Source organism: Balaenoptera ricei, chromosome 11 (genome assembly GCF_028023285.1).
Source record: "Balaenoptera ricei isolate mBalRic1 chromosome 11, mBalRic1.hap2, whole genome shotgun sequence".
NCBI lineage: Eukaryota > Metazoa > Chordata > Mammalia > Artiodactyla > Balaenopteridae > Balaenoptera > Balaenoptera ricei.
This window is the reverse complement of record NC_082649.1, coordinates 8,229,222-8,256,799: the sequence shown is the minus strand read 5'-3', so window position 1 is coordinate 8,256,799 and position 27,578 is coordinate 8,229,222. Positions and strand designations below refer to the sequence as shown.

The following is a 27,578-nucleotide window of genomic DNA, read 5'->3' as shown; positions in this document are numbered from 1 at the left end:
TAAGGAGTTCGGCTCAAAAAATGGCGTTGGCTGGTCCCGGTGACCGAGGATAGATGAGTGGCTGACTCCGAAGGTTGGAGGGTGGTCGGAGGCTGGAGGAAAGGGCGACCCTGGGTCCTTTTTATACAAAAAAGTTTTATTAAGTACAGTTTCATATTTAGAAGAACATCCAATATTACAATGTGATTGGATCTTTAGGATACATAATTTATTCTTAAAATACGCAAGTTATAGACAGACACTGGAACACTCAGTCCCCAAAATACTCAATAAAGATGTCTGGGTGACATTTATAGAACTGAGCTAGCAATTTTTTCTTCTCTTTGGCAGAAAGTTTTGAATCCTCATCAATATTTTTTAGTAAATTCATTAGCTCATCCTTGGTTGTCTTCCTTGTATGGTCAGAATAATCACTTTGATCAATTCTCTGGCAATAAATATATCCTGTGTCTCTGTTTGGATCTCTTCCCTTCTGAATGTCCATGAGCTTAACACTGACAATTTTATGTAGAGTTCCAGGAATCTTAAAACCTTAAAAACATCTTTTTGATGATCCATTAAAAAGAGTACCAGAAGATCAGTTTTGCCTTTGGATAAATTTTTATTGTCAACAATAGCTTTTGAGAATATCCTTTTCACAGCCATTCGGTTGTCACTTTCTTTCTGTAATTTAAATTCGGAAGGATGTGCTGCAGCAGCCATGAAATACAGTAGTCTTCTAAATTCTTCTCTATTTTGGGAATCCAAAAGCTTTAGAAAGAGCTGAGTAGCTTCTAATGCTATTTCAGTCTTCCCATTCACTAGGAGTTCTGCAATTCCTAGTGTTCCAGGCTTAGGGCACTGACATCAATAATGTTACTATATTGAGAAATACAGACATTAGCCAGATTAGGAACTTTCATCCTACTTGTTTGGTATTCAGTCCGTTATTTAAAACAGCACTGTTTGAGTGTTGAAAATGTGGCTCTTTTTCCTGTCTGCCCTTTTGGCTGTCCTTGGGTATTGAAAAATGTCTACAGGAGAATTTTTTGAAAAACCACTTGTTGTAAGAGGGGAAGGCCTTACCTGTTCCCTTTCCTTCCTAATAGGCCATGTGACCTGCTTTTCCAGCACAGACAGCAGGCATTTGTTTTGCTGCTGAGACTGAGCCGCTCAGCCTTCCCTACCTGCCGTGACTGCAGGCCAGGACAAGACTGACGCACCTTTGGCTCACTTTGGAAGCAGTTATTCCCGAACTAGACAACTAATCAGGCTAGACGTGTTTACCCTCTCCGGGGCCACCTTAAAAGCTTGCTTTTTCTTCCATTCAGAAGCCTTTATTGTTTTTTACATCATTTAATAATTTTTCCGGGAAACCTCCTACACTGATGGTGGGAATGTAAACTGGTGCAGCCACTGTGGAGAACAGTACGCAAGTTTCTTAAAAAACTAAAAATAGAGTTACCATATGATCCTGTAACCCCACTGCTGGGCAGATATCTGGAAAAGACAAAACCTCTCATTTGAAAAGGTACATGTACCCCAATGTTCATAGTAGCACTATTTACAATAGCCAAGACATACATGGAAGCAACCTACATGTCCATTGACAGATGAATGGATAAGGAAGATGTGGTATACACACACAAACACACACACACTGGCATAGTACTGTGCCATAAAAAAGAATGAAATAGTACCACTTGCAGCAATGTGGATGGACCTAGAGATTATCGTACTAAGTGAAGTAAGTCAGACAAAGACATATATCATACGATATCACTTATATGTGAAATCTAAAGAAAAAAGGATACAAATGAACTTATTTACAAAACAGAAATAGACTCACAGACAAAGAAAACAAACTTATGGTTATCAAAGGGGAAAGGAGGGGGGAGGGATAAATTAGGAATTTGGGAATTAACCTATACACACTAATATATAGATAATCAACAGGGACCTACTGTACAGCACAGGGAACTATATTCAATATCTTGTAATAACCTATAATGGAAAAGAGTCTGAAAAAGAATAGATAAATATATGTTTATGTATAACTGAATCACTTTGCTGTACACATGAAACATTGTAAACCAACTATACTTCAACTTAAAAAAAAAAGAATTTTTCCAATTATGACGCTATCTAGAGCACAGCTCCAAAATGAAGAGGGTATTCTTTTTGTGAAATACTGGAAGACTCGGAATCTCAGTGAAATAAAGAAATAATCAAAGGGGGAAAGGCAAGCCTCAGCACCCCTAGGCTTTCTGTAGGAAGGGGCAAGGTAGCACTTGCCTGACTCTGGGAAGACCTACAGGGGGATGAGTTGAGGGAGAATCACGTGAAGTCCGCTGCCTGCCAAGCTAAGGCACACCCTTGAGGCAGGCAGCAGCTGGTCGTAAGTAAAATGTCATAAAAGACCTTGCATGTTGTGCTGAAAAACTTGGACTTTACCTTGTTGCCAAAGGAGCACCACCTAAGATGTTAGGTCAAGGGGCTCCCGGGCAACAAGTGCCAACTGGAGGAGGAACAAGAGCGAAATAAATCATGGTGGAAAGTACACATCAGCCGGCAAATGCATGAGGCACACGTCAATGATAATAATAGCAGTAGTATTACACGTAAGTAAAGCCTCTTAAACTAGGAGGTAAATGTGCTACTTATGCCTCAGTTAACTACATTTCCTAGAAACCATTCGAAGGCTCTTACAGTCGAGGCTTTACTCCTGTAGATATTCACAGGACATCAGATACTGCATTGTTTGAGTTTTTTCTTAAATAAAGAAATAAAGATAGGGAAAAGATTTAAAGTCCCAAGGTCACTAAGGAATTAATGGACTGGGAATTAGTAGAAAGTCTACTTTGTATTATTATTTTTCCACTCCTTCAAACTAGTCATGAGAAATACGTATGTTGCCTTATTTATGTCATTTATTTATTTTTAAATGTGTTGAATGAATGAAGGAATGGAGTCCACATCCCCCATGGTTCCAGGTGCTCGTGGATAAATGTTCTTTTAACTGGAATTGGGAACAGAGCAACGGGTATCTTTTCTTCTGACAAACAAAAACTCTGACCAGATTGATTGACCGGATAGATTAAATGACATTTAAAAAAAACCAGGGGCTTCCCTGGTGGCGCAGTGGTTGAGAATCTGCCTGCTAATGCAGGGGACACGGGTTCGAGCCCTGGTCCGGGAAGATCCCACATGCCGCGGAGCAACTGGGCCCGTGAGCCACAGTTACTGAGCCTGCGCGTCTGGACCCTGTGCTCCGCAACAAGAGAGGCCGCGATAGTGAGAGGCCCGCGCACCGCGATGAGGAGTGGCCCCCGCTCGCCGCAACTAGAGAAAGCCCTCGCACAGAAACGAAGACCCAACAGAGCCATAAATAAATAAATACATAAATAAAAATTAAACTTAAAAAAAAAAAGAAGCTCTAATGATTTAAAAAAAAAAAACAAAACACAAAAAAACACAACTTTTAATCAAATTTCTGGAGGAAACCATGCAAGACGTGCTTTGTCTTGTGTGTCATTAACGCCCACGATTACTAACGGGGCATGGTGCAAAAACGAGGAAGCCTGGGTTCTGGTCGCTTTTCTACCTTTAGCCGATTATGTGCTCTTAGGCCCCTACTCGCTTCCTCTTTATAAAGGATGTTCTCCCTGGTCCCTTGCAGCTTTTTAAAATGAGCTACAGTTCAGTGTGTTGTAAGGTGAACCGCTAAGCAGCAGTGATGGAACCCAGGAAGTAGGAGGTATGGCCCCTATCCTGTAGGAGCGCATACCTTCACTAGGATTCAAAATACATACAGCTGAAAAGATAACCAACAAAACAGGAAAGACTGTGGCTCGGTTCCAAGCAAGAGGATGTCCACCAAATGTGACAGGAACTCAGAGAGGAGAAACAGTTTCCTTGGAGGCAGGGTGGTTAGAAAGGGCTTCCGGTGGTGAGACGCAGACACCGAGAAGGCATTCCAGTTGGAGAAATGACAAGAGTGATCAAGAACACAAAAACAAGAAAGCCCAGTGTGGAGAAATTTCCCAGGGAGGGTTGTAAATCTAGAACTTCTTTGACGTGGCAGCAGATAAAAACCTTCCGATCAGTGAACTACAGCCTCAAAGTACCAGGCATGTTTAGAGGGTGAGAGTAAGGACTTTTGCCCCCTGTTTCCCTCCCACAGCTCACTCGCTCAACCAGGGCCTGGCACACGGTGTGTTCAACGCTCGTGAATGGGTCCAGAGTCATCTGGGCATTTGAAAGTGCAATTTTCAGCTATGGAAGAAGGAATGTTGAAACCCATGTTTGCCCACTTTTAATTTATATGTTAGAACAGCATAGGCTAGGAGAGCCATCCATGATGTTTTTCCTTTTTCTTTTTGGCCACACCATGCAGCAGGTGGGGGTCTTAGTTCCCTGACCAGGGCTTGAACCTGTGCCCCTGCAGTGGAAGCGCAGAGTCCTAACCACTGGACCGCCAGGGAAGTCCCCATGATTTTTTTCTTGTAAGCCGATTTCTAGCTATCTGGAGGAGTGATTTTACGGTACAAATAGCGCTTTTTTCTCTCTTCCCCCTAGCACACGCCTGTACAAAGACCTAACTATAAATGTACCACATCAGCACTGAATTCTGTTCATAATTCCTCACGCATCTTTCCTTGGTTTAATTGCATGTACTAATGCAAACTTCATTATACTTTCATAATTGTTCTGGGACTTGTTTTTCCATTCTCAATTAACTGCTATCCTGGAGCTGAGAAAGAAACTGAGGAAACACAGGCTTGAGCAAAAGCTAGATTTATCATGTTAAAATAGTGAAAAGGGCACCAGAAGGACTGGGTCTGATGAAGTTTTTGTTGGCGTGGCATGGAGAGGCGAAGTTATATCGGCAGAAAAGGTTAGGTAAATGAGGTGAGATGGTATCATTTCTTGGTCTCACTGATGGCTGTCCTTTGGAAGGTCATTTTTGTGTGGTTTGCATTGTTACTGAAGCAGGTCAAATGACTCAGGGATTCATTCCTTAATTATAAAATATAGGGATTTATTTTATTATTATTATTTTTTATATTTATTTATTTATTTGGTTGCACTGGGTCTTAGTTGTGGCACGCGGGCTCCTCAGTTGTGGCATGCAAACTCTTAGTTGCGGCATGCATGTGGGATCGAACCTGGGTGCCCTGCATTGGGAGCGCGGAGTCGTATCCACTGTGCCACCAAAGAAGTCCCTATAGGGATTTATTTTTTTCCCCTGGAACTAAGAGTATTTCCCAAGAAAGTAAAGAAGGGTGATAATCTAATCCACTTTGGACAACCGGTTAAGTTATTCTGTTCTGGGTGGCTAGATGGTTTGTAAATGAAACCTTTTATTTATTTGTCTATATCTATCTATCTATCTATCTATCTATCTATCTATCTATGATGATTATGACGCTAAAGGGAAGAAGAAGATATTTCCGAAGCACATCTTTCACTAAAACAACAATTCTCCCATAATTGAGGAGTCCTCCAAGGGAGTTCACCGGGGAAGATCCACCTTCTCCTGGGACCCAATCATTTTATTTTCTATCCCGTTCATCTAATTAGCAATAGGAGAAGTTGCTGTCTAGATCACAGACGCAAAGCATGATTTCAAATTCTCATCTCAGAGTGGGTAAGAAGTTTAACACACAGAATTTTCAAGGCCTAGGTGGCAGGTCCATGAGGCGGTCGTACCAGATCATATCATGGTAGTGTGAGCTGAAGTGATCTGCATCTGATTTTGATGGAGCAAAGGTGTCATGGAAACAATTCCTGCATGCTAAAGGATGCTAAGCAAATATTTGCAAAAGACACTCTACACAAATCCCCAGAGGCAAATGTCAAAGCCTGTGCAGCTAGGAGGCAACCTTTTAGTAGCAGAAATGTAGCCATTAGTACTATGAACAGCCTGAAATTGGGGGGCTTAGAAAATGAACAATCAATCATCCCACAAAAGTCACAACCAATTAACATTTCAGGATGAAACTTACCACTGAATTTACCTGTGGAAATTAATTACTTAACCTTGGAAGAACTGACTCATTGTTTCAGCAAAACACTTGTTTCCAAAAGCCAAACTGGTGTGCCTGTGACTTGAGGTTAAGGATAGTCTAGGTCAAAAGTTTGCAAACTTCTGTTGGACATCTCATTACATGGAGGGGTCGTTAAAATACAGGTTGCAGGGCCCCTGCCGCAAGACATCAGTTAGTTTTAGGTGGAATTTAATCATTTCCATTTCTAACAAAGTCTTGAGACGAAAAGTTTGAGAACCAACGGATCAGATGCCAAAATTCTATGATTTTTTTTTTCCTCAATGACCCCACCTGATCTATTTCCCTAGGACTAAACAATATACTCTAAACAAAACAAAACAACCAATATTTCAGGATAAACAATACTGTATAATTTGGAAATACTTAATAAATATGAATTCAAATGGTGGATAATCTGATTCCTTGAATAAGGTTTCCTGTGGAAAGTTAATTGGTACTTTTAGGAAAAATGGCAGAAAATGGATATATAGAAAGGTGCTAGTTGCTTTTATTTAAATAAGAGAAACCCTAGTTGCAGGTCATCCTGACCCAAATGCATTTTCTAATTTACTGTATACAGTGTGCACACCTGTGCATAATCCCAGTCTTTCACAAAATATAGATTAGGACTATTTACCGACAAACAGTGATGTTTTGAGTATCTAGTGTGCCATAAGCTGAAACGGAGGAGGGTGCAGGAGAAGGATACAAACTTTTTTTAAAAATGAGAAAAAGTCAGAAAAGACCGTATATCGGTGCAGACACAGAGCAACCAGAACATGCGTGCATTCCTGGTGGAAGCGTGAATTGGGACCACTCTGGAAAACTGGCAGTATCTACTCAGGCTGAGCACAGACATATCCTCTCCCCCGGCAATTCCCTCCCCAGGTGTTTGCGTACACGTTTGTCAAAGGACGCATAGTTCAACATTCACTGCAGGCGTGTTCATAATAGACCCAAATGCCCACCAACGGTTGTTTTACAGCAGGCTTTCTCTACCTTGGCACTACTGGCATTTTGGGCTGAATATGCCTTGTGGGGGGGGGGGGGGCGTCCTGTGCACCGTAGGATGTTTAGAAGCAACCCTGGCCTCTACTCACTAGATGCAGTAGCACCCCTTGCCCCCTCTCCCCAAGTTGTGACAACCAGTAACGTCTCCAGATATCACCAAACGTTCCCTGGGGGGCAAAATCATCCCCGCTCCCCAACCGCGCACACGTCCTTCTCTCTGCACAGCAACGAGAATGCATCAGTAGAACTGCCTGCGACAACCACAAAGGGAATCTCACAAACATAACATTGAGCAAAAAAAAAGGCAGCCAGAAAAAGTGCATGCTGTATATTTCCATTTCTATAAAGGACAAAAACAGGTAAAAGTATCTCTGCTGTCAGACATCAAGGTAGGAAGTGGTTTGCTGGTTATTTCTGTGTCTTGATGCTGGTTGCGTGGGTGTGTCTAGTTTGTGAAACTGCATCATTTTGAACCCTAACGATATGTGCACTTTCTATGTTATATAATCTCGCCAGAAATGAATGAATGAATGAATAAATAATGAGTCAAAGTCCTTCTCCCAGAAATATTCTTCCAGCGGAGTCTCCCAGGTGTCTTTCTGGAATAACTAGTATTTATGGTTACCACCTCTAATCAAATACTCTGCAGGACCACATACCAGAGCCCACGTCTTCTTCCCTAAGCAGACCAAGGCTGTTTCCACTCTGGCTCCTGACACCATCCACCCTCAGCCATGACCCGACGACCTCTCCTTCCTACCAGTGGGCAGTGCCCAGCAGAAAGGGAGTCAAGAGGAAACAGAACAGGAGGTCAAAACTGAATTAAAAACCCCTGTGCTCATCAACACAAAACTCAGTGCCAGCATTAAGGCACTTATAATCTACATTAGATAAGGCTGAGAATTCCCTGGCGGTCTAGTTGTTAGGACTCCACGCTTTCACTGCTGAGGGTGCGGGTTCAATCCCTGGTCGGGGAACTAAGATCCCACGAGCTGCACGGAGCGGCCAAAAAAAAAAAAAAAAAAAATTATAGATTAGACAAGGATGGAGGGCGCACCTGCACGGACAAGCAGAATGTATGTTAACACAGGGTACCAAGAAGTGTGAATGACACAGCTGGTAGCTGGCATCAGGGGCTCTCACCCCTACTTGCTCAATGAGGAAATTCTGAGTCTCAACTCAGAAGGTCACTGGTCTCCCAGTGACCTCCCAGCCCAGGGTCACTGTGCTAGCAGAGGCTAACCCAGGACTCAAATGTGAGCAGCTTTGCTCCAGAGCTCATGCTGTTAGTACTACACTGTGCCATCCTGTACCCTTCAGGCAGGTTCAGGGACGTCTAGGTGTCAGCACCCAGATCTGCTTCATAGTCAAACCATGAGAAATAAGGAGAGCCGTTTTCACTTTCACTAAGACACGTGACTTTCTTTCTCCAGCATTCTTTTTCTTTCTCTCACATTCAGTCCATCAGCATGTGCTGAGAATGCACCTGGGCCTGAAGCACTATGAAATTTCTTTTCCTTTCCTTCCAGCTTCTTTATGGCTCAGAAAACCATCTGGACAAATCTTTTCCTTCGGTTCATATTGTAATTGACTTCCAAATTCCACCTTTCTAGCTCCCTCTTCAGGTGATCACATTTCTGCAGGTTTTGACCTGATCCAGGGGAATAACTGGCCCTGGGCCAAACTGGCTTTCTCAGGCCAGATCCTTGAACTGATAATAATTAACCAGGCACCTGGAAATAATCTCAAGGGACAGAGCCCTTGTGAACCATCCTTATTTCTTCTCTTTCTGCAGAGAATGATTCACCAGTTGTCATGTAGATTATCCTTTAACGTTCACAACACCTCTGTGAAGTAGGCACAATTATTATCACCATTTTACAGAAAAGCAAGTGAGACTTAGAAAGGTCCAGCATATTACCCAACCTCAAGAAGTCAGGTAGCATTAGAGCCGAACTCTGAATTTATATATTTATATATTGAACTGCTTCCCAATAAAAACAGATTTATAAGGGTATAAAAATTCATTCCGAGCTCCTTCTCTTCCCAGGGGCTACAGTTGGTGGAGGTGGGACCAGCATGTCCCAGAGCCAGGACTTCAGCTAAGCACTATGGGAAAGACTAGTTACATAGAGTGGGATGGAGAAAATAAGTGAATATACTGAGGTTAATGGGAGCCAGGTTCCTCACTGCTGGGGAAGGAAATAGAGAACAAAGGAATAAAGCCTTTGTTGTTGGATTGGAATTGGAGATCGTGTGAATTTGTGGATTTTTTTTTTTTTTTGGCCTCACCACGTGGTTTGCAGGATGTTAGTTCCCTGACCCGGGACTGAACCTGGACCATGGCAGTGAAAGGGCCAACTCCTAACCACTGGACCACCAGGGAATTCCCTATGGCTTTTAACATATAAATAGATAGATGGATAGATAGGCATGTGTATGTGAATGTATGAGATAATGTGCGAATGAGTTGGAGTATGTGTTTTATTTTTTTTAATTTTTTAAATAAGGTATGACTGTTTATTTATTTATTTTTGGCTGTGCCACGGGGCTTGCAGGATCTTAGTTCCCCAACCAGGGATCGAACCCATGGCCCCTGCAGTGGAAGCGTGGAGTCTTAACCTCTGGACCGCCAGGGAAGTTCCTGGAGTATGTGTTATAGAATGCACGTGTGTGAGTGTGTATGTGTGTGTCACATGTGTATATAGACATTGTGTATACACGTACATATATAATCTTATTCTAGCTCCGACCCCTGAAAGGGCACAGAAGTCATAATACCCTTGCGTGACCAGATCTTGGTTTCTAAATACCAATCTCTACTAAATAGAACGAGGGTTCTTTGGAGAAAATGGCTGACTCCAAAGCTGGGGCAGGTTAAGTACAAGATTAGCTTGGAAGGTCTACTTGTCCCAGAAAGTAAGGAAGTGCTCGAAGAATGACGGGGGTGTGTTGAAGAAGCCAACTTGAAGGGGTCCCCACTGGTCAAGTCTGGAACACTCTGAATAGCAAAATAAGTAAAACTAGTAATGGATTATAACCCATTGAATAAAATGGGAATCCATGTCCATGGGAATATAAATAAACAAACAAACACATGGAGAGAAGAGAAAGCTCGACATTATAGATGAAAGCCAGCAAATCAATATAGAAGCAGGGATTTGGCAACTCACAGAGTAATAGAGTCTGGCAAGAACCATCAGTGTGCTTTGTGACTACCTAGAGGGGTGGGATAGGGAGGGTGGGAGGGAGGGAGATGCAAGAGGGAAGAGATATGGGAACATATGTATTTGTATAACTGATTCACTTTGTTATAAAGCAGTAACTAACACACCATTGTAAAGCAATTATACTCCAATAAAGATGTTTAAAAAAAAAAAAGAACCATCAGTGGATGATATAACTGGGGTGTGAACGTTTGAAGAACAGGATATCTACATAGTTTCAAAGTTTCTCCTGAAAAATATATATCAGTTATTAGTAATCAATTCAAAATACTTAGGAATTTACTTTAGAGATGAGACATTGGCAAACACTATTTTAACCAAGGGTCAAAGTTAACATCACCGCTATAGGGACTTCCTTGGTGGTCCAGTGGGTAAGACTCTGTGCTCCCAATGCAGGGGACCCGGGTTTGATCCCTGATCGGGGAACTAGACCCCACATGCATGCCACAACTAAGAAGTCCACATGGGGACTTCCCTGGTGGCGCAGTGGTTAACTACTGAGCCTGTGCTCTAGAGCCCGTGAGCCACAACTACTGAAGCCCTTGTGCCTAAAGCCGGTGCTCCACAACAAGAGAAGCCACTGCAATGAGAAGCCCGTGCACCGCAACGAAGAGTAGCCCCCTCTCGCCGCAACTAGAGAAAGCCTGCGCGCAGCAACAAAGACCCAACACAGCCAAAAATAAATTAAAAAAAAAAAAAAAAAAAAGTCCACATACCTCAACTAAGATCCGGCGCAGCCAAAATAAATAAATAAATAAATAAATAAATAAATAAAATAAATATTAAAGAAATCACCACCATCAGAACAAATCAACATTTCATGCTTCCACAGCGTTACTTCTCTGATATATTTGCCCAAAGGCAGAACTTGAATCTAATCATGAGGACACATCAGACCTGCACTCTTCCAAATTTATAAGATCTTGAAAGACACAGACAGACTGAGAAATAGTTCTAAACTGGAGGAGCCTAAAGAGATATGACAGCTAAGTGTAGCTCGAGATCCTTACTCAGGTCTTAGATTTATGAAGGACATTATTAATACAACTGGTAATACTGGAATAGGGCCTGTGGATTAAAGAGTAATGCTGTAGCACTTGATAGTTGTATTATGGTAGGATACTATACAAGAGAGCCTCTGTTGTTAGGAAATACTCTTTGAAATAGTAAGAGGTAATTTGCAAATGGTTCAGGAAAAGCATAAATGAGAGAGAGAGAGAGGAAGAAAGGAATAAGGCAAATATGGTGGAATGTTATGGGTTGGGGAGCGTAAGTGAAGGGTATAGGAGAGCTCTTTATACTATTCTAATAAGTATATAAGTATTATAAGTATAGTAATTTTGAAATTAGTTTAAAATAAAAGGTTGAAAACTCATTAAGCTCTTCAAACATTTCCTAGATATTCAAGGAATAGTATTTTCATTAAGTACATTACTTAAGCCACAGAACTCCTAAAAGGCAGCCTGATGGATTAGACTGATCATGAATTAGGGGTCATACAAACCTGGATTAAGGCATGTTACCTTGGATAGCCTTGGTTTTCTCATCCACAAATTGGAGATAATAATATCTACCTCCCTCAGAGGATGTCTGAGAGGTATTAAATGACAGCCAAATGAAGCATCAGTATTAAGTCTTTCTGCTGTCTCCTTGAGAAAACATTTGTTCTGTAGAATTTCTTCTTTAGACAAAATTTATATTACCTGCATCAACAAAACAGTGCCAGTGTTGGAGCTGTCTAGGATGTGGAAATAGCCCCAGTCTACAGAATCAACACAGGACAACAATTCTACCTAAAGATCATGACCAGAGTCTGCTCTTCCCCACTTTTTCTAACCAAATAGAAACTTTGCCCCTCTGAGTTTTTGAAATCTGGTTTTTAATGTAGGGTGGTATATTAAGGAAGCAACTTTTCAACAGTTTTCACACCAGGGCACATAGAAAACAGTAAGTTGTCTGGCAACCATAAAAAAAAAAAAAGAACAAAGTTCTATCATCCACAGGTGTCTGGACAAGGGTCCCCAGCTGCCGTGGGCCTTGTGTGCCATACATGCTGCCAGGATCACTACGTAGCCAATTTGTAGCCTCGCCCAGGAGATCAGCATGCACAGACACAGCTGAGAAGCTCAGCAATGCACAGAAAGTATAACAAGGAAAGAGGCTGCCATTACAGGAAGCAGCTTGGGAACAAACCTAAAGCACTCCGTACACTTTGGGAAAAGATGGAGCTGTTTGTAGCTGCACTCAGAATAAGGCTGTGCAGGGCCCTGGGACCTTCAGGACAACTCCACATTTCTATTCTCAGGCCCCACGTCTTGTCAGTAGTGACCTATTGTTGCAATTAATTTGTGTGTGTGTAATGTTTATTTATTTATTTATTTATTTTAGGCTGCGTTGGGTCTTCGTTGCTGCGCGCAGGCTTTCTCTAGTTGCGGCGAGCGGAGGCTGCTCTTCCTTGTGGTGCGCGTGCTTCTCATTGCAGTGGCTTCTCTTGTTGTGGAGCACAGGCTCTAGGTGCACGGGCTTCAGTAGTTGTGGTGCACAGGCTCTAGCTGCGCGGGCTCAGTAGTTGTGGCTCACGGGCTTAGTTGCTCCGCGGCATGTGGGACCTTCCCGGACCAGGGCTCGAACCTGTGTCCCTTGCATTGGCAGGCGGATTCTTAACCACTACGCCACCAGGGAAGCCCTGTTGCAATTAATTTTATTCCCAATCCTGCCTTGTCCTTAATTTCATTTCCCCTCCTATCTTAACCTTCCCTTTTAAGGCTTTGAAGCTAGAAAGCCTCCCCACACCTAGCTTTTGCCTGATTGACAAGACCGAAGCCTTGTGACTTTACAGGGCTGAGCCCTGTAAAGTCACAAAGAGCAGCTAAAAACAGCTGCACACAGCTTAGTATTCGAATGGAAAATTCTACCAGGGTGGCTGATTTACCTTCTATAAAAATTGTTATGATTTTTCACCATGGTTAGAAGGAGGTCAGTTAGGATTGCAAAGATTATAGGAATTTGAAGTTCACTTCATTCCTAATAAGGAGAAAACTAGAGAGACACATTTATCAATCCTCAGAGATAAAAACAAATGCTTGCGAAACTCTGTCAGACCCTGCCCTAAATTTGTCAAGCTTGGTAACACAAGAAATAGTATTTGAAGCAGCAAAGTGGTGTGCATTTAAACAACCCCCTCCTAAGTTTCTAGGTGGTCAAATATAGTTAACACAGACCAATGCACACACATACAAATGCAGACCGCGGCCAAGGGGCAAATCTTGTGAAATGGAAGAAACAAAAAGTAAAAGCCACAAAAACAGTAACTGGGACTCCAGCACAAACCCTTCATCTCACTGTTAAAGAGCTGGGAGAAAAAGGTCATAGGCTGGAGAGAGCAAATAAGGTTTTTTAGACCGGGGGGAATTGTAGCCATTTGATTCTTCAAAGGAGGAGGAATTATGGTTTGCATAAAACCACAGAAAACGGTCAAATTTCAGTAACTACATATTAGGACATTATCTTGATTAAATGGGTTGCTTTATGTTTTAAGTGTCTTAGCTAATTGCTTAGTCAAAGGATTCAGGATGAGGAAACCTGAATTAACTTTTTAGCCATGCAGTTTGTCCTTAATTCAATGTTGAACAATTTCATCTTTTAATCTGTCCAGTCTTCAAAACAAATTCAAGTGTCTTTGGCACTTATGAGTTGGGCGTCTTTGGGAAGGTAACACAAACTCTCCATACCTCAGCTTCCTCATCTACAAAACAGAGATTGGAACAATACCAAGGTTCAAAGAAACAATGTCCAAAAGGCCCTTAGTCTTCTTCCAAGAAGATAGACCAAAGGCCAAGAAGCACATGAAAAGATGTTCCACATCATTGCTCATTAGGGAAATGCAAACCGAACCACAGGAGATATCACGGCACACCCACTAGAATGGGTAAAATAAAAAGACAGGCAATAATGAGTGTTGGCAAGGATGTGAAGAAATTGGAACTCTCATACACTGCTAGTGGGAATGCAAAATGGTGCACCTGCTTTGGAAACCAGCTTGGCAGTTCCTCAAAATGTTAAACATAGAGTTACCATATGGACCAACAATTTTTTTAAATTTTTTGGCAAGCATGTGGGATCTTAGTTCCTTGACCAGGGATCGAGCCCATGCCCCCTGCAGTGGAAGCACAGAGTCTTAACCACTGGACCAACAGGGAAGTCCCTGGACCAGCAATTTTACTTTTAGAATCTACCCAGGAGAAATGAAAACATGTGTCTATACAAGGACTTGCCCAGGAATGTTGACAGCAGCATTATTCATAATGGCCAAGGAGTAGAAACAACCCAAAAGTTTGACAACAGATGAACGGATAAACAAAATGTGATCTACCCACATAACAGAATGGTAGTCATCTGTACAAAGAAGTGAAGTACTGATTCATGCTACAACCTGGATGAACCTCAAAATCATTACATTAAGTGGAAGGAGCTAGACATGAAAAAACATATATATGGCTTGATTTATATGAAATGTCCAGAAAAGGCAAATCTATAAAGACAGGAAACAGAGGGTTGAAAATGGGTGTGAGGTTTCTTTTGCAGGTGATAAAAGTATTCTAAATTAAATTGGGGTCATGGCAGTGAACCTGTAAATATACTAAAAATCATTGACTTGTGTACTTGAAACAGGTGTTTTACGGTATGTGAATTATATACCTGAATTACATACCTCAATTCTGTGGGGTGTAAATTATACCTCAATAAAGCTGTAAACGTAGAGGAAAAAAGGAAGTCTGTCCAGTGCCTGAGATTGAAAAGAACTCATGTGATGGTGATGTACCTGCCTCCTTTTGTAGTGACTAGACCTGGATTGATTGTCAGCTCTCAGTGATTTGAGCAGTAGAAGACATTTGGGTTTGCATGAAAGCAGGAAAAAAAAATGGGACGTGAGAGGACGGTCACATCCCGGGGCCTCAGGCGAGTCCCTGGGACGGGCTGCCAAGTGAGGGACCTTGGCTTCGTGCAGGAAGGAATTCAAGAGCGAGCCAAAGTAGAGTGAAAGCAGATTTTTTCAAAGAGATACACACTCCATAGATAGAGTGTGGGCCATCTCAAAAGGCGAGAGGCCCCAGGGTAAGGGGTTGTTAATTTTAATGGGATGGGTAATTTCATAGGCTAATGAGCGGGAGGATTATTCCAACTATTTTGGGGAAGGGGCAGATATTTCCAGGCATTGGGTCACCACCCATTTTTCGGCCTTTTACAGTTGGTCTTGCAACTGTCATGGCGCCTGTGGGTGTGTCATTTAGCTGATGCATTACAATGAGGCTCAAGGTCCACTGGAAGCCGAATCTTCCACCATCTTGGGCTTAGTTGGTTCTAACCAGTTTCTGTCGTGTCCTCAAGGGCTCTGTCATTCTTTTAAACTGTCTCAACACCACGCTTATTTTATAGTAGCAACATAGGGGAATCAAATTCAGTCTGACGCCCAGCACTGTGTGTGACTTGAGGCTCACAAAGATAGAAATCTCACTCTGTCTCTCCACGACTCTGCACTCTGTCGGGTCTCCAGAGATACTGAAACAGCAATAAACCCTCAGAAGAAAATAAGGGCTACCAGGGAGGAAAAAAGAGCACAGAGGGCAAACTCTGCCTGAGGATGGTGCGAGGTCAGAGATTTCACAGAGCTCAGTACAGTTCAGCTGGGCCCTCAAACATAATCGGATTTCTCTAGGCAAAGAGAGGCCTAGGGGGAAAACTGGCTGAAAGGCCAAGCGGTCTGTTTAGCAATAATACATGGAATTCAAGTGGTAGCAAAATAAAGCACTTTACATTTTCTGAATATTTTAAATCAGAGCTTCTCAGGGTCAAAGTGACTGGCAAATTCCCTTAATTGTTGATTTTACTTTTCTAGCCCTGAACAAAGACAGCTTCAATCCCCCAAATGCATGAAGAGGGTGATGTATGCTGACCTCAGCGATCAGATGGCCCCTAACTCCTGCAGACCCACCCACACTCCCAAAGTTTTCTGATGGATTTAACATAGGTGGTAAGGATGCCTGCCCTTTGGAAAAGGAAGTAGGGGGCAGGATTCCTGCCCCCGGGGACTGCTTAGAAGCTGAATTAGAACGGAAAATAACAAAATAAACTTTCTGCAAAACTGCAGGAGAATTTCCTTCATCTGGAGAAAATATCGTGTTTAAGAGAAGCAGAGGGCTTCCCTGGTGGCGCAGTGGTTAAGAATCCGCCTGCCAATGCAGGGCACACGGGTTCGAGCCCTGCTCTGGGAAGATCCCACATGCCGCGGAGCAACTAGGCCCGTGCACCGCAACTACTGAGCCTGCGCTCTAGAGCCCGCGAGCCACAACTACTGAGCCCACATGCCACAGCTACTGAAGCCCGCGCGCCTAGAGCCCGTGCTCCACAACAAGGGAAGCCACTGCAATGAGAAGCCTGCGCACCGCAACGAAGAGTAGCCCCCACTCGCTGCAACTAGAGAAAGCCCGCGCACAGCAACGAAGACCCAGTGCAGCCAAAAATTAATTAATTAATTAATTAATTTAAAAAATTTTTTAAAAAAGGATAGAAGCAGAATCGCACTCTTTTCTCTCCCATTCATTGGCTCCTCATTCAACAGTCTGCTTTGGCCAATTCAGCTTGTGGCCAAGCCAGAAGTCTAGGTCCTGGTGGCAATCATCCAGTTCACGTTCTCACTTTTGGGGTACAGGAGGTGGGGGGTGAGGCAGGGAAGCGGGGCTGAGGGCGACCAGGACCCATGCACACAGTTAAGGTGCGATGGAAGTGGCTCTATGAGCGAAGGAGGAGTAAAGTGGGAGTCCTGCTTCTGCGGGAGGGAAAGGAGCAGAGACGCTTCTCTGAGGAAGCAGGTGACATCTCAGCTAGATCTGGAGAACAAACCAGGGTGAGCAGCAGAAGTAAAGAGCGTTCCAGAACAAGGGAACAGCATGAGCAAGGGCCTGCAGACCATTTGTCTTCTAGACTGTTAGGATGACAGAAGCCTGGCAGAGTTAAGAGGCTCTCAACTCATCACAGAATGCTGCTTCCTAATAAGAGGAAAGAGAAACCAGCCACTTAAGGCTCTACGCATGTGATGTTGCTAAGAAAAGCAACAGCTGAGGGGTAACCCCTGTGGGCCACATATCCAGTTTCTAGCAAAAAATTATCCCTGTACCTTCAAAACCAAATGTTCTTCTTCTCTCTTTTTTCTTTTTTCTTTTTTGATCGCACACAGAAATTTTAAAATTGTAACACTAAAACTTCAAAAATCCACATCAAAGAAGTTCATCTGCTCCCCCTCTCTTTGAACATTTAATGAGTTCCTACAATGGACCGGGGACAATTTGTGTAGTGTCTAATCCTTCCCACAGTCTGACAAGGAGATTTTTTAAAATTTTATTTATTTATTTATTTGGTTGCTCTGGGTCTTGGTTGCAGCAGGCGGGCTCCTTAGTTGTGGCATGCGAACTCTTAGTTGTGGCATGCATATGGGATCTAGTTCCCTGACCAGGGATCGAACCTGGGCCCCCTGCGATGGGAGCACAGAGTCTTATCCACTGTGCCACCAGGGAAGTCCCCTGACAAGGAGATATTTTGATGACGAATCAGGCTCAGAGAAATTAAGCATCTTGTCCAAAGTTATACAGACTGCAGGTGGCAGAGCCAGGACTGCTTTTAAATCCCACCAGCAAATTGGGAGCCGCTGTCTGATGCTGCAGAGTAAACAGATCTTTATTTAGATCATTTGTCAAAAACACTCTACAGTTGCTTAAACCTGAAATGCATTCAACTGGTGACCAGTGATCTTAGTTCAGTTGGGCCTAATTCCTATTTTTTTTTTTTTTTATCTTCAATCTCCTTTTAGCTTCCTTAGTATGAAATTAAGATAGGTCACCATAGGAAGAAATGTTATTTCTGAATATGAAGTATTAATAATTTTTTCATTAAATTAATGAAATTTTAATATTAATTTGATATTTTAAAAGTCTTTATTGAGATAGAATTGACACACAGCACTGTGTAAGTGTAAGGCATATGGCATAATAATTCGACTTATATACATCACGAAATCATGACCACAATAAGTTTAGTGAATATCCATCACATAGATACAAAAGAAAAAGAAAAAATACTTTTTCCTTGTGATGAGAACGCTTAGGATTTACTCTAAGAACTTTCATATAGAACATACAGCAGTGTTCATGATATTAATTATGATGTACATTACATCCCATATTTATCTTATAAATGGAAGTTTGTATCTTTTGACTGCCTTCATCCAATTTCCACCCCCATGTAACCACAGATCTGATCTCTTTTACTATGAGTTTGTTTGTTTTTGAAGTATAATTGACCTATGTTACTTCCTGTTCCACAGCACAGTAATTTGCTATTTCTACACATTTCAAAATACTCTCCACAATAAGTCTGGTTACCATCTGTCACCACCCAAAGATATTACAGTGTTATTGACTCTGTTCCCCATGCTGTACGTTTCATACCCGTGACTCATTTATCTTGCAACTGGAAGTTTGTACCTCTTAATCTCCCTCACATATTTCTCTCCACCCCCCAACCTCCTCCCCTCTGGCAACCACCTGTTTGTTCTCTGTATCTACAACTCTGTTTTGTTGTTTTTTCTTTCTTTGACTTATTTCACTTAGCATAATACTCTAGGTCCACCCATGTTGTCACAAATGGCAAGATTTCATTCTTCTTTATGGCTGAGTAATATTCCTGTGTGTGTGTGCGTGTGCATGTGTGTATACCACATCTTCTTTATCCATTCATCTGTCGATGGGCACTTAGGTTGTTTCCATATCTTGGCTGTACTAAATAATGCAGAAATGAACATAGGGGTATATACTGATACACGTTTTTGAATTAGCATTTTTGTTTTCTTCGGATAAATATCCAGCAGTGGGATTGCTGGATCGTATGGTAGTTCTATTTTTAATCGTTTTGAGGAGAGATGGTATTTCCTTGAAAAAGAACTCACAGATATCCCAACTCACTGATTTCCTTTCCTATGCAGTTGACAAAAGTCAGTATTTCTAGCAGATACAAAAACAGAGATTGTTCAAGCTAATAGTAAAACTTATCCCCCAAATTTCCTTCCCCTGCAAGTCTGCCCATACACCCAGTGATCCTGGAAGCTCTGTGAGCATAATGTGTTTGAGAAACATAAATTCCCTCTGGACATAGCAAGATCCCAGCCAAATCCCTGGGGCCACGACTATGAGTTCCCAGAAGCAGCTTTATTTAGATCTGTTCTTCCTCGCTCCTCTCAAGGTTCCAGCATTCGGCACCTCAGCACTGCATCTGTACGTATAAAAGGGACTAAAGCAACTAGCCAGCCTCCAATAATGACAGAGAGTCCGGCCAGTATGGACTCTATAGCAGAAACTCAACAAGCCTCCCCTTTCAAGGGCACATGGGTACATACAAGACAGAGAATACGAGAAGGGCTGGTCCATAGGCTGGTTCCTGGAGGGAAAAAATGAGAAGCAAGTAGAATCTGTCTTCCAAGCCCACGATCTCCAATTTTCTTCTTTTCTCTCTATTCCTTCCCCATCAGATATCTTGGCATTCCTTTTTTCTCCCATCTCCAACAAAACCTGCTCTCAGATTTTTTTTTTTCGGAGATTTTTTCAGAATGAGAAAGGAGGAAAGGCTCTTTTCTCATTCATTCATTAATATGAATTTGAAATAATCTCCCACTGAATCATATCAGAAATATTCCTTTGTAGCAAGTGGGGCAGAAACCATTGGTCAGTTTTGAAATCTTTAAATCCACGGACCACATGATGAATGAAGCATGCCCACCGAAAGCCCCTGTCACAGGCAGAGCTATGCAGCCTGGAGGGGCACATGATGCATAACTCATAAGGGAAGTAGGAGGCAGTGAACTTGAACGTCTGGCCGCTAAAAGGATCTTTTCTCCAGTTGGAAGTCAGCCACAGCTGAGTCAGATGAGAAACTAAAATGTGGCCATCTTGTTGTAGACGGGATTAATGAATGGAACTGGGGAGGAGAGAGTTGGGGGGAAAGTGGGGGAAAGATGGAGGGAGGAGAAGTGGGGAGGGCAGGAACCCTCATTTCACAACAGCTGGTGAAGTCTGTTGGGCAGTATCTTTCAAGGCCCCTTCTCTTGAGTGGACCACCCAGGAATTCTCATCTTCCAAGAGGCTTCCAGAGGACCTGCCATAGCCGAAGGGCCTTACTATGTATTAGGAGAGCACATTTTGTTTTGCGTTTTGACACTGCTACCCTGGCCACACCTGACCCGAATGGTCTGGGGCCTCAACGGAGGGCAGCGCGTCTACACAGAGGTCAGCCACAGCCCAGGAAGTGGCCCGGAATGAGAAAAGGGATGCTCGTTGTGCAGTGACGACACGACCCACAGCCAGCCTCTCTGGGAATAAATATCTGAAGGAGACAGAGGAATTGCCATCAACGGAACAGCCCAGAATCTGGCTGGAGACACGAGGGGAAGGCATTGAAAGTAGAAGCCGTGGGCCCACAAGCAAGCGAAAACTCTGAAGCAGAGGTAAGACTTTCATATAAGGAAAAAGAAGCAGAATGAAGGTGCTGACACATGAGCACGGCCGACTTCTCCGTGTGGCTCGGACGGCACCACTGCTGGCTGCCCATTCTCCCCGGAGCATGGAGGACACCCGACGGCCTGCTCTGTCGACTACAGTAGCCACGGGCACAACTGATATTTGGGGTGTATTGGGTTAAATAAAATACATGATTTCAATGCATTTGACCTGTTAATTTTTGTTTCTTTAACGTAGCCACAAAAGATCTAAAATTACACAGGTGGCTCACACTGTATTTCTCTCAGGTGGTGTTCTAGTTCCCCATGAGGCCGTTTCAACCGTGAGATCTTTTTTCTTCTGTCCTATTACTCCTTTGAGAATCCTGATAAGCCCCCAATCACTGCAATCAACTAGAGCAATCTTAAAATGTCCAAAACAAACAACGAACATCATACATCAGCAAAGAATGACCCTCAAAACAGAAATGACCCAGATTTTCACATAGCAGGAGGAACAGTTAAACAAGACAGCCACCTAAGTTTCTGATTCCCTTACCTCCTCATGACTAAGCCCTGCACTCAGGCCCAGCTCAGGTCCTGCAAGAGTTGGCTGGACCAGTGAAGGGCCACAGGCCTCTAACAAGGGTCCTCCATACCCATAACACAGAAACAGTTTTAAGGGCTCACTCTTTTAAGTTTTTGAAATGCATGGAGCAGTCCATTTGTTTTCCATTGTTTTGCTGATCTGTAATTGCTGGTATTTACCAGAGGTGTAAAAATCTAGTTCCAATAGAGAAATCATGTTGAGAACTCAACCCTTGTGTTCAATAAATAGATTAGAATCATTAGTTAGTATCACGAACTTCAGAGTGGAAGAGACTCACCGGCCATCTTGTCCAACACTTGATAATTGAGTTCCTTGACAGGGTTTCTTCAGCCTCTGCTTCCGAATATCCCTTGGGCTTGTTCACCACTGAGGAAGCTACCCATTCTAATCCCAGATCCGTGGGTTCTTATATCTCCCACCACTGACCCTGGATTCTTCTTCCAAAACTACAGCATTGGTTCAATTTCTGTCTCCTGGGCAAACGTTTTAATTATGTGAAGGCAGTGATACCTTTTCAAGTCTTTTGCAGATTGAATATCCTTTTTGTTTGTCTTGGTCCCTTCTTTAAAAAATGGGGTCTGGCCTTTTAACCTTCTTGGCTACTCTCTTTGGAATCTGCTTTGTCAATGTCTCCCTTTACAGGTTGGTGCCCAGACCTGAATGGTCAATACATATGTGGTCCAAGCAACACAAAAGTGAGAAGAGGAGCTTTTACCTCCCTCATTCTGGGTACTACGATCCCATATAAACAGCTTAATGGTCATGACTCCCCACTTCAGTTTCTTGAGCCCTGATTTCTTTTTTGACCATGATCTCTGCCAAAAGAGGTCATTTTATATTTTTTTAATTAAAAAAGTAATAAAAAATAAAAATTTTTATTGAAATATAGTTGATTTACAATGTTAGTTTCAAGTGTACAGCAAAGTGATTCATATATATATACACATATATATATCTTTTTTTCAGATTCTTTTCCATTATAGGTTATCACAAGATATTGAGTATAGTTCTCTGTGCTATACAGTAGGTCCTTGTCCTGATTTCTTTTTTAACAGTTATATTTATTTATTTATTTTTGGCTGTGTTGGGTCTTTATTGTGGTGTGTGGGCTTCTCATTGCCGTGGCTTCTCTTGTTGCGGAGCACGGGCTCTAGGCACGCGGGCTTCGGTAGTTGTGGCTCGCGGGCTCTAGAGCGCAGGCTCAATAGTTGTGGCGCACGGGCTTAGTTGCTCCGCGGCATGTGGGATCCTCCCGCACCAGGGGTCGAACCCGTGTCTCCTACATTGGCAGGCGGATTTTTAACCACTGCGCCACCAGGGAAGTCCTGTCCTGATTTCTTTCATCACTAGGACATTACCCCTTCCCGCTTTGGGAAAACCACAGATTTAAAAAGCATTCTATCACAGCTGCCTTCTAAGTAGCTGTATTTCCTTTGATTTTATGCCTGCACCAATCCTCTATTACTAGGATTTTAGAATATTTTTCTTTTTTTGATATTATAAGTGACACTATGATGAAAATACTTTTTTTTTATGAAAATACTTTTAAATTAATCTTTTCCCTATCTCTGTTTATTTTTTAAGACTAAATCCCTAGGAGTAAAATTAAGTAAAAGGATAGGAACATTTTCAAAGCCGTTTGATATATATGTGCCAAATTGTCCTTCAGAAAGACTGTGCAGGTTTATACTTTTCTAGTGGTCTGTATCAGAACACTCATTGCCCATCCTGGAGTTAGGTTTCTTTTTTTTTTAACACCAATTTGAGAAGTAAAGAATTGTAATCATTTATTTTAATTTGTATTGGTGGTGAGCATTTGTATATGATTGTTTAGCATATGTATTTCTACATGTCATGGTTAATCTGATGTGTTCCTTTTTCCTATTTGTGAGATGTATTTATGTGTTAAAGATATTAACCTGGCTGTATGTTGTTTCTTTTGCAACTACTTTTTCCCCAGTGGATTTTTCTGTTTTCACAATTTTGCCAAGTATTACCAAGGAAAAAAATAAATAAATTAATTAAAAAAAAAAAAAAGCATTCTAAGTCTAGGAAGCTTTGTATACAAACATCAAAAACAAGCATCCACGATGGTTCACAGCCCTGGCTGTTCCTGAGAATTTCCTGGAGGCTGAACAAATACTGAAGTCCACATCTACCCAGGAAATCAGGAAATGTATTTTTAAAAGCTCCAGGCGACTGTAATATGTATCCAGGGTTGAACCACTAATCTCAAGAAACCATGACCTTGATGCTCATGTTGATTCAAGTTAGTTTTCCTTTGAACTGTGAATCTGAATTTTTATTTCAAATTGAACTAGCAGAACTGAATTAGTTCACTGTAAACAACTGGAGATTATTCGAGTCATTTGGAACTTGGACCAAGGAAATGTGGAGTTAGTTTAGGAACAACTGAGACCGAATTGAAAATCACCTTAAAGGAACATTAGGCTTAGGCAACCTGGTTTATAGTTGGCATGTTTGCTTACTAGCAGGGTAATTTGAGCACATCATATAACCACACTGGTTTCATTGTCTATAAAATAAAGGCACTGGTCTAGGAATCTTTAAGATGCTCTAAATTTCGGACTCAGTTCCAGGAAAGAACTTGCAAATGAAAATTGTTAAAGTTGTATCTTGCTCTCATTTTGAAATGATCTGAATTTAGCTACTGGAGCTTCAATAGGGGCAAAGGTATTATTTAAGTGTTCAAATTGCCGCTCAAATTTAATTTATCATATTTATGCCTGATTTTAAATACCATCACATTTAAAGGAGAATTGTGTTTAATCTTTCATTTGCCAGTCAGTGTTCCTCAGTTCCTTGCCATGTCTCAAGACTACAGCACATATTCGAAGTGGGTCTATGGGCTCAGAAAGGTAGCTTGGTATGTCAGCAAAGTCAAGTCAGATAGTCGGTCTCTGCCTCTGCCTTAATCACTATGCCTCAGTTTCTTCATCTGTAAAATGGAGATGAGCTCAGCTCTGTGAGCAGAGCTGCTGTAAAGATTTTTTTAATGAATAGTTGAAACTGTAAAGATCTTTAAAAATGTTAATTTTTTTTACTATTTTTCAGTGGTTCATTCAGTATTGGCCACGCAATGTTTATTCATAAAAACAAAAGTTAAGAGACATACATACCAGGAATCCTATTGAGTGTGACCCAGAAATGTTCATCAGGACTGTAGGTGTCCTTGGACCAGGACAGAAAGTCAAGTACCTGCTGGTCTTGGAGGACAAAATTAGCGAATTCCCTCGTGAGGGCCACGTAGGCAGTGCCAAAGTAAATGGTCATGTTGTGAGGAGGCGGAGTTTTCAGTTTCGCGGTTTTAATCATGTAGGAATTTTTTTTGCTCAATAGTTCTTGGTGGACATATTTAGTCCTTCCAATAGCATGATCGGGAGGCAGCACCCCTGGGGTGATGTTTTTCCTTTTAAATCCTTTCAGATACTGAACTATCTCCCTGTTGGTTTTCAGGGGGAAATCTTGCCCACAGGTGTTGATGGCATATTTCCACGGAACCTCAGAGCCTGCAAGATCTTTGATGCAGTTCAGGTCAGCCTGGAGCCTGGAAATCCCACCGTAGACCACGGGCTCCATCTTGGAAGCCAGAAAAGCATTTGGGAAGCAGCTCAGTAATTGCTTCACTGCATCTTTAAATGTATCTGTTGCCTTTTTATCCACGTGAACACAGTAGACATTTTGGGGCATGTAAATTGCCCTGAAGAGTCTCTCAAAAGTGCCAAAATCTTTGTGGATGGCCATCATGTAAGCCAAAGGGAAGCCGGCCTCTTCTTCAGAGAGTGCTTCTGTTATGTAGTGACTTTGAGCTATGTACTCGTAACAGGTAGGTTCACTGAGGGTAGTTTTCAATGCATTCTCTGTTGGGTAAAAAACCTTCCCCTTAAAAATCTGACGACAGACTTCTGCTAATAGCGAAGCATTGGACAGAGATGCTCCCAGGAAATTTTTATTCTCCCATAACTCATTATTGTAAACAAACACAAAAATCAGAGCAGTGACCAGAGACACACAAAAAAGACACTGCTTCCAAGAGCCCATCATTCAAAACCAGGAAATGAGTAAAATGTCTCCTGGGATCTGATCAGAGCATAGGTAGAGTTAACTTACATTTTCACCAGAATCCATAACCATCCTTTTGGTAGGTGCAGTTCTGATCGGCTGTTCTGTAACCTTCCAGTTGAGCACGCTTGTCCTTTTCTTCTGTCTTCCTTTTCTCCTCGTTTGCCACCGCACTGCATTTCCACCTTTCCTCCTCACGTTTCTGAAGTAACTCTTTGGGATTTGCTTTGCTCAGTCCCCACGCCCCCTTCCTGCAACCTGTTTTCTACATAAAAACAAGTTGCCTCAGGGAGGTTTTGACTCCAATGTGTCCACGTTTCCCTACAGGAAAATCGCCAAGGGGTGAACTGACTATTCTGAAAGCCATTGCTCTAAGACTTTAACCCCAGCCTCCTCTCCTGGCCAAAAGGTTGGCAACTGTGTCAGCTCCAGCTTCCTGTTAATCATTGTGTTCAACTGACTGAGTTTGTTTGCTTAAACAGCACTGCCAAGTTAAAAGCGTGGGTTCTAAGCATGTGAACACTGCCTGGAGAGATATTCTGTCAATAAATATTTAGTGCTTAAAAATTAATCACTTAACCCTGCCTTTTTCCACACACGCCCCCCTCTCCATATTGGCTGGTTATGCTATTAAAGCACGGCATATGACTAGCTGTTGAGCCATTCTTTCCAGCACTTAATTTTCTCTGCTACGAGGTAAGGTCCTTAAAAAGGCACATTAGCAAGCGAACCTCCCCACCTAACTTGCTACACTATGATGAATAAAGGCTAATGAAAAAAAAAAATACCCACCCCCCCCCAAAACTGAAAGCCCATTGTAACCCCCAAATTGCTAAAGCTGAAGTTAGCGAATGTCAAGTTTATTTCACCCTAGCCCAGGTAGGATGCAGGGAGACCAGCCTGAAGCCTGGAGAGGCAGGAGAGAAGAATCATCTCAGTTTGGGATGTTTTAGAACTTAAGGAGAGAGGCTCTTAGATTCATATATATAAACCATTCCAAACTCTTAGATTCATATATATAAACCATTCCGTTTCCCTATCTTTAAAACATGAGAATAATTTTATCACCTTCATAGGTCAGTTGTGAGAATACAGTGAGAAAGCGCATCAAGGGTTCATGGCCTGCCCAGCAATGAATGAGGCGGAGATAGAAGATAGCTGGGCCCCAGGCTGAGATGCTGGTGCTTCAGGGTAAAATAAAGGCAGGAGCAGAGGGGCTTCCCTGGTGGCGCAGTGGTTGAGAATCCGCCTGCCAATGCAGGGGACACGGGTTCGAGCCCTGGTCCAGGAAGATCCCACATGCCACGGCTACTGAGCCTGAGCTTTAGTGCCTGCGAGCCACAACTACTGAGCCCACATGCCACAACTACTGAAGCCCATGCGCCTAGAGCCTGTGCTCCACAACAAGAGAAGCCACCGCAATGAGAAGCACATACACCACAATGAAGAGTAGCCTCTGCTCGCCACAACTAGAGAAAGCCTGCGCACAGCAACAAAGACCCAATACAGCCAAAAAAAAAAAAACAGGCAGTAGCAGAGAGGAGCTACGCTCTGCTTGAGTAGAAAGATAAGACAACCACATTCTTCACTCTTGAGGTCAAGGAGACCTCCCTGACTACACATGTGCAGAAAGTTTTCTCGGGGGTCAAAAAAGGAAGGGGGTGGGACTTCCCTGGCAGTCCAGTGGTTAGGGCTCCACGCTCCCACTGCAGGGGGCACGGGTTCGATCCCAGGTTGGGGAACTAAGATCCCACATGCTGTGTGGTGCAGCCAAAAAAACAAAAAACAAAAACAAAAAACGGGAGGGGGCGCTAGCCCGTAATATGTCCTGCCAACCTCCCAGAGACCCTCGTGCTGGAATCCATCTTGGCTAAAAGATGTGCAGGCACATTGGCAGGGCCCTGAGTCAGACCCAGTCTGGGCACGAAGCAAGACAAAGCAAGATGATTGGCCAGAGGGAACCCATAAAACTGCCCCCATATGAGTAATTCCTGCCACCCCCAAAGCGTGACTCTCCCTCTGAGCCTGCCTGCATGTTTTTCTGCACATACTTTTCTTCTAATAAACGCTTTACCTGC

At 42.6% G+C, this 27,578-nt stretch overlaps 2 protein-coding genes across 2 annotated transcripts in view; both read right to left on the bottom strand.

The window, feature by feature from the left end:
* LOC132374326 (N-acetyllactosaminide beta-1,6-N-acetylglucosaminyl-transferase) overlaps positions 1 to 27,578 on the bottom strand; it is a 98,281-nt gene that overhangs the window by 62,580 nt on the left and 8,123 nt on the right. The window lies entirely within an intron of this gene.
* On the bottom strand, positions 14 to 25,906 carry LOC132374327 (N-acetyllactosaminide beta-1,6-N-acetylglucosaminyl-transferase-like). The gene is made up of 2 exons (XM_059937910.1): positions 24,558 to 25,906; positions 14 to 117 (listed from the first exon to the last, which is right to left on the bottom strand). Exons 1-2 carry the CDS (start codon positions 25,480 to 25,482, stop codon positions 14 to 16), a joined length of 1,029 nt encoding a protein of 342 aa, XP_059793893.1. The 5' UTR covers positions 25,483 to 25,906.

What these genes read in the sequence shown, in the direction of transcription:
- LOC132374327 (XM_059937910.1), bottom strand. Translation starts at nt 25,482, where the DNA reads ATGATGGGCTCTTGGAAGCAGTGTCTTTTTTGTGTGTCTCTGGTCACT. An exon ending in CACACTCAATAGGATTCCTG is followed by an intron (nt 118 to 24,557) that starts GTATGTATGTCT and finishes TTGTATAAAAAG; the next exon opens with GACCCAGGGTCGCCCTTTCC.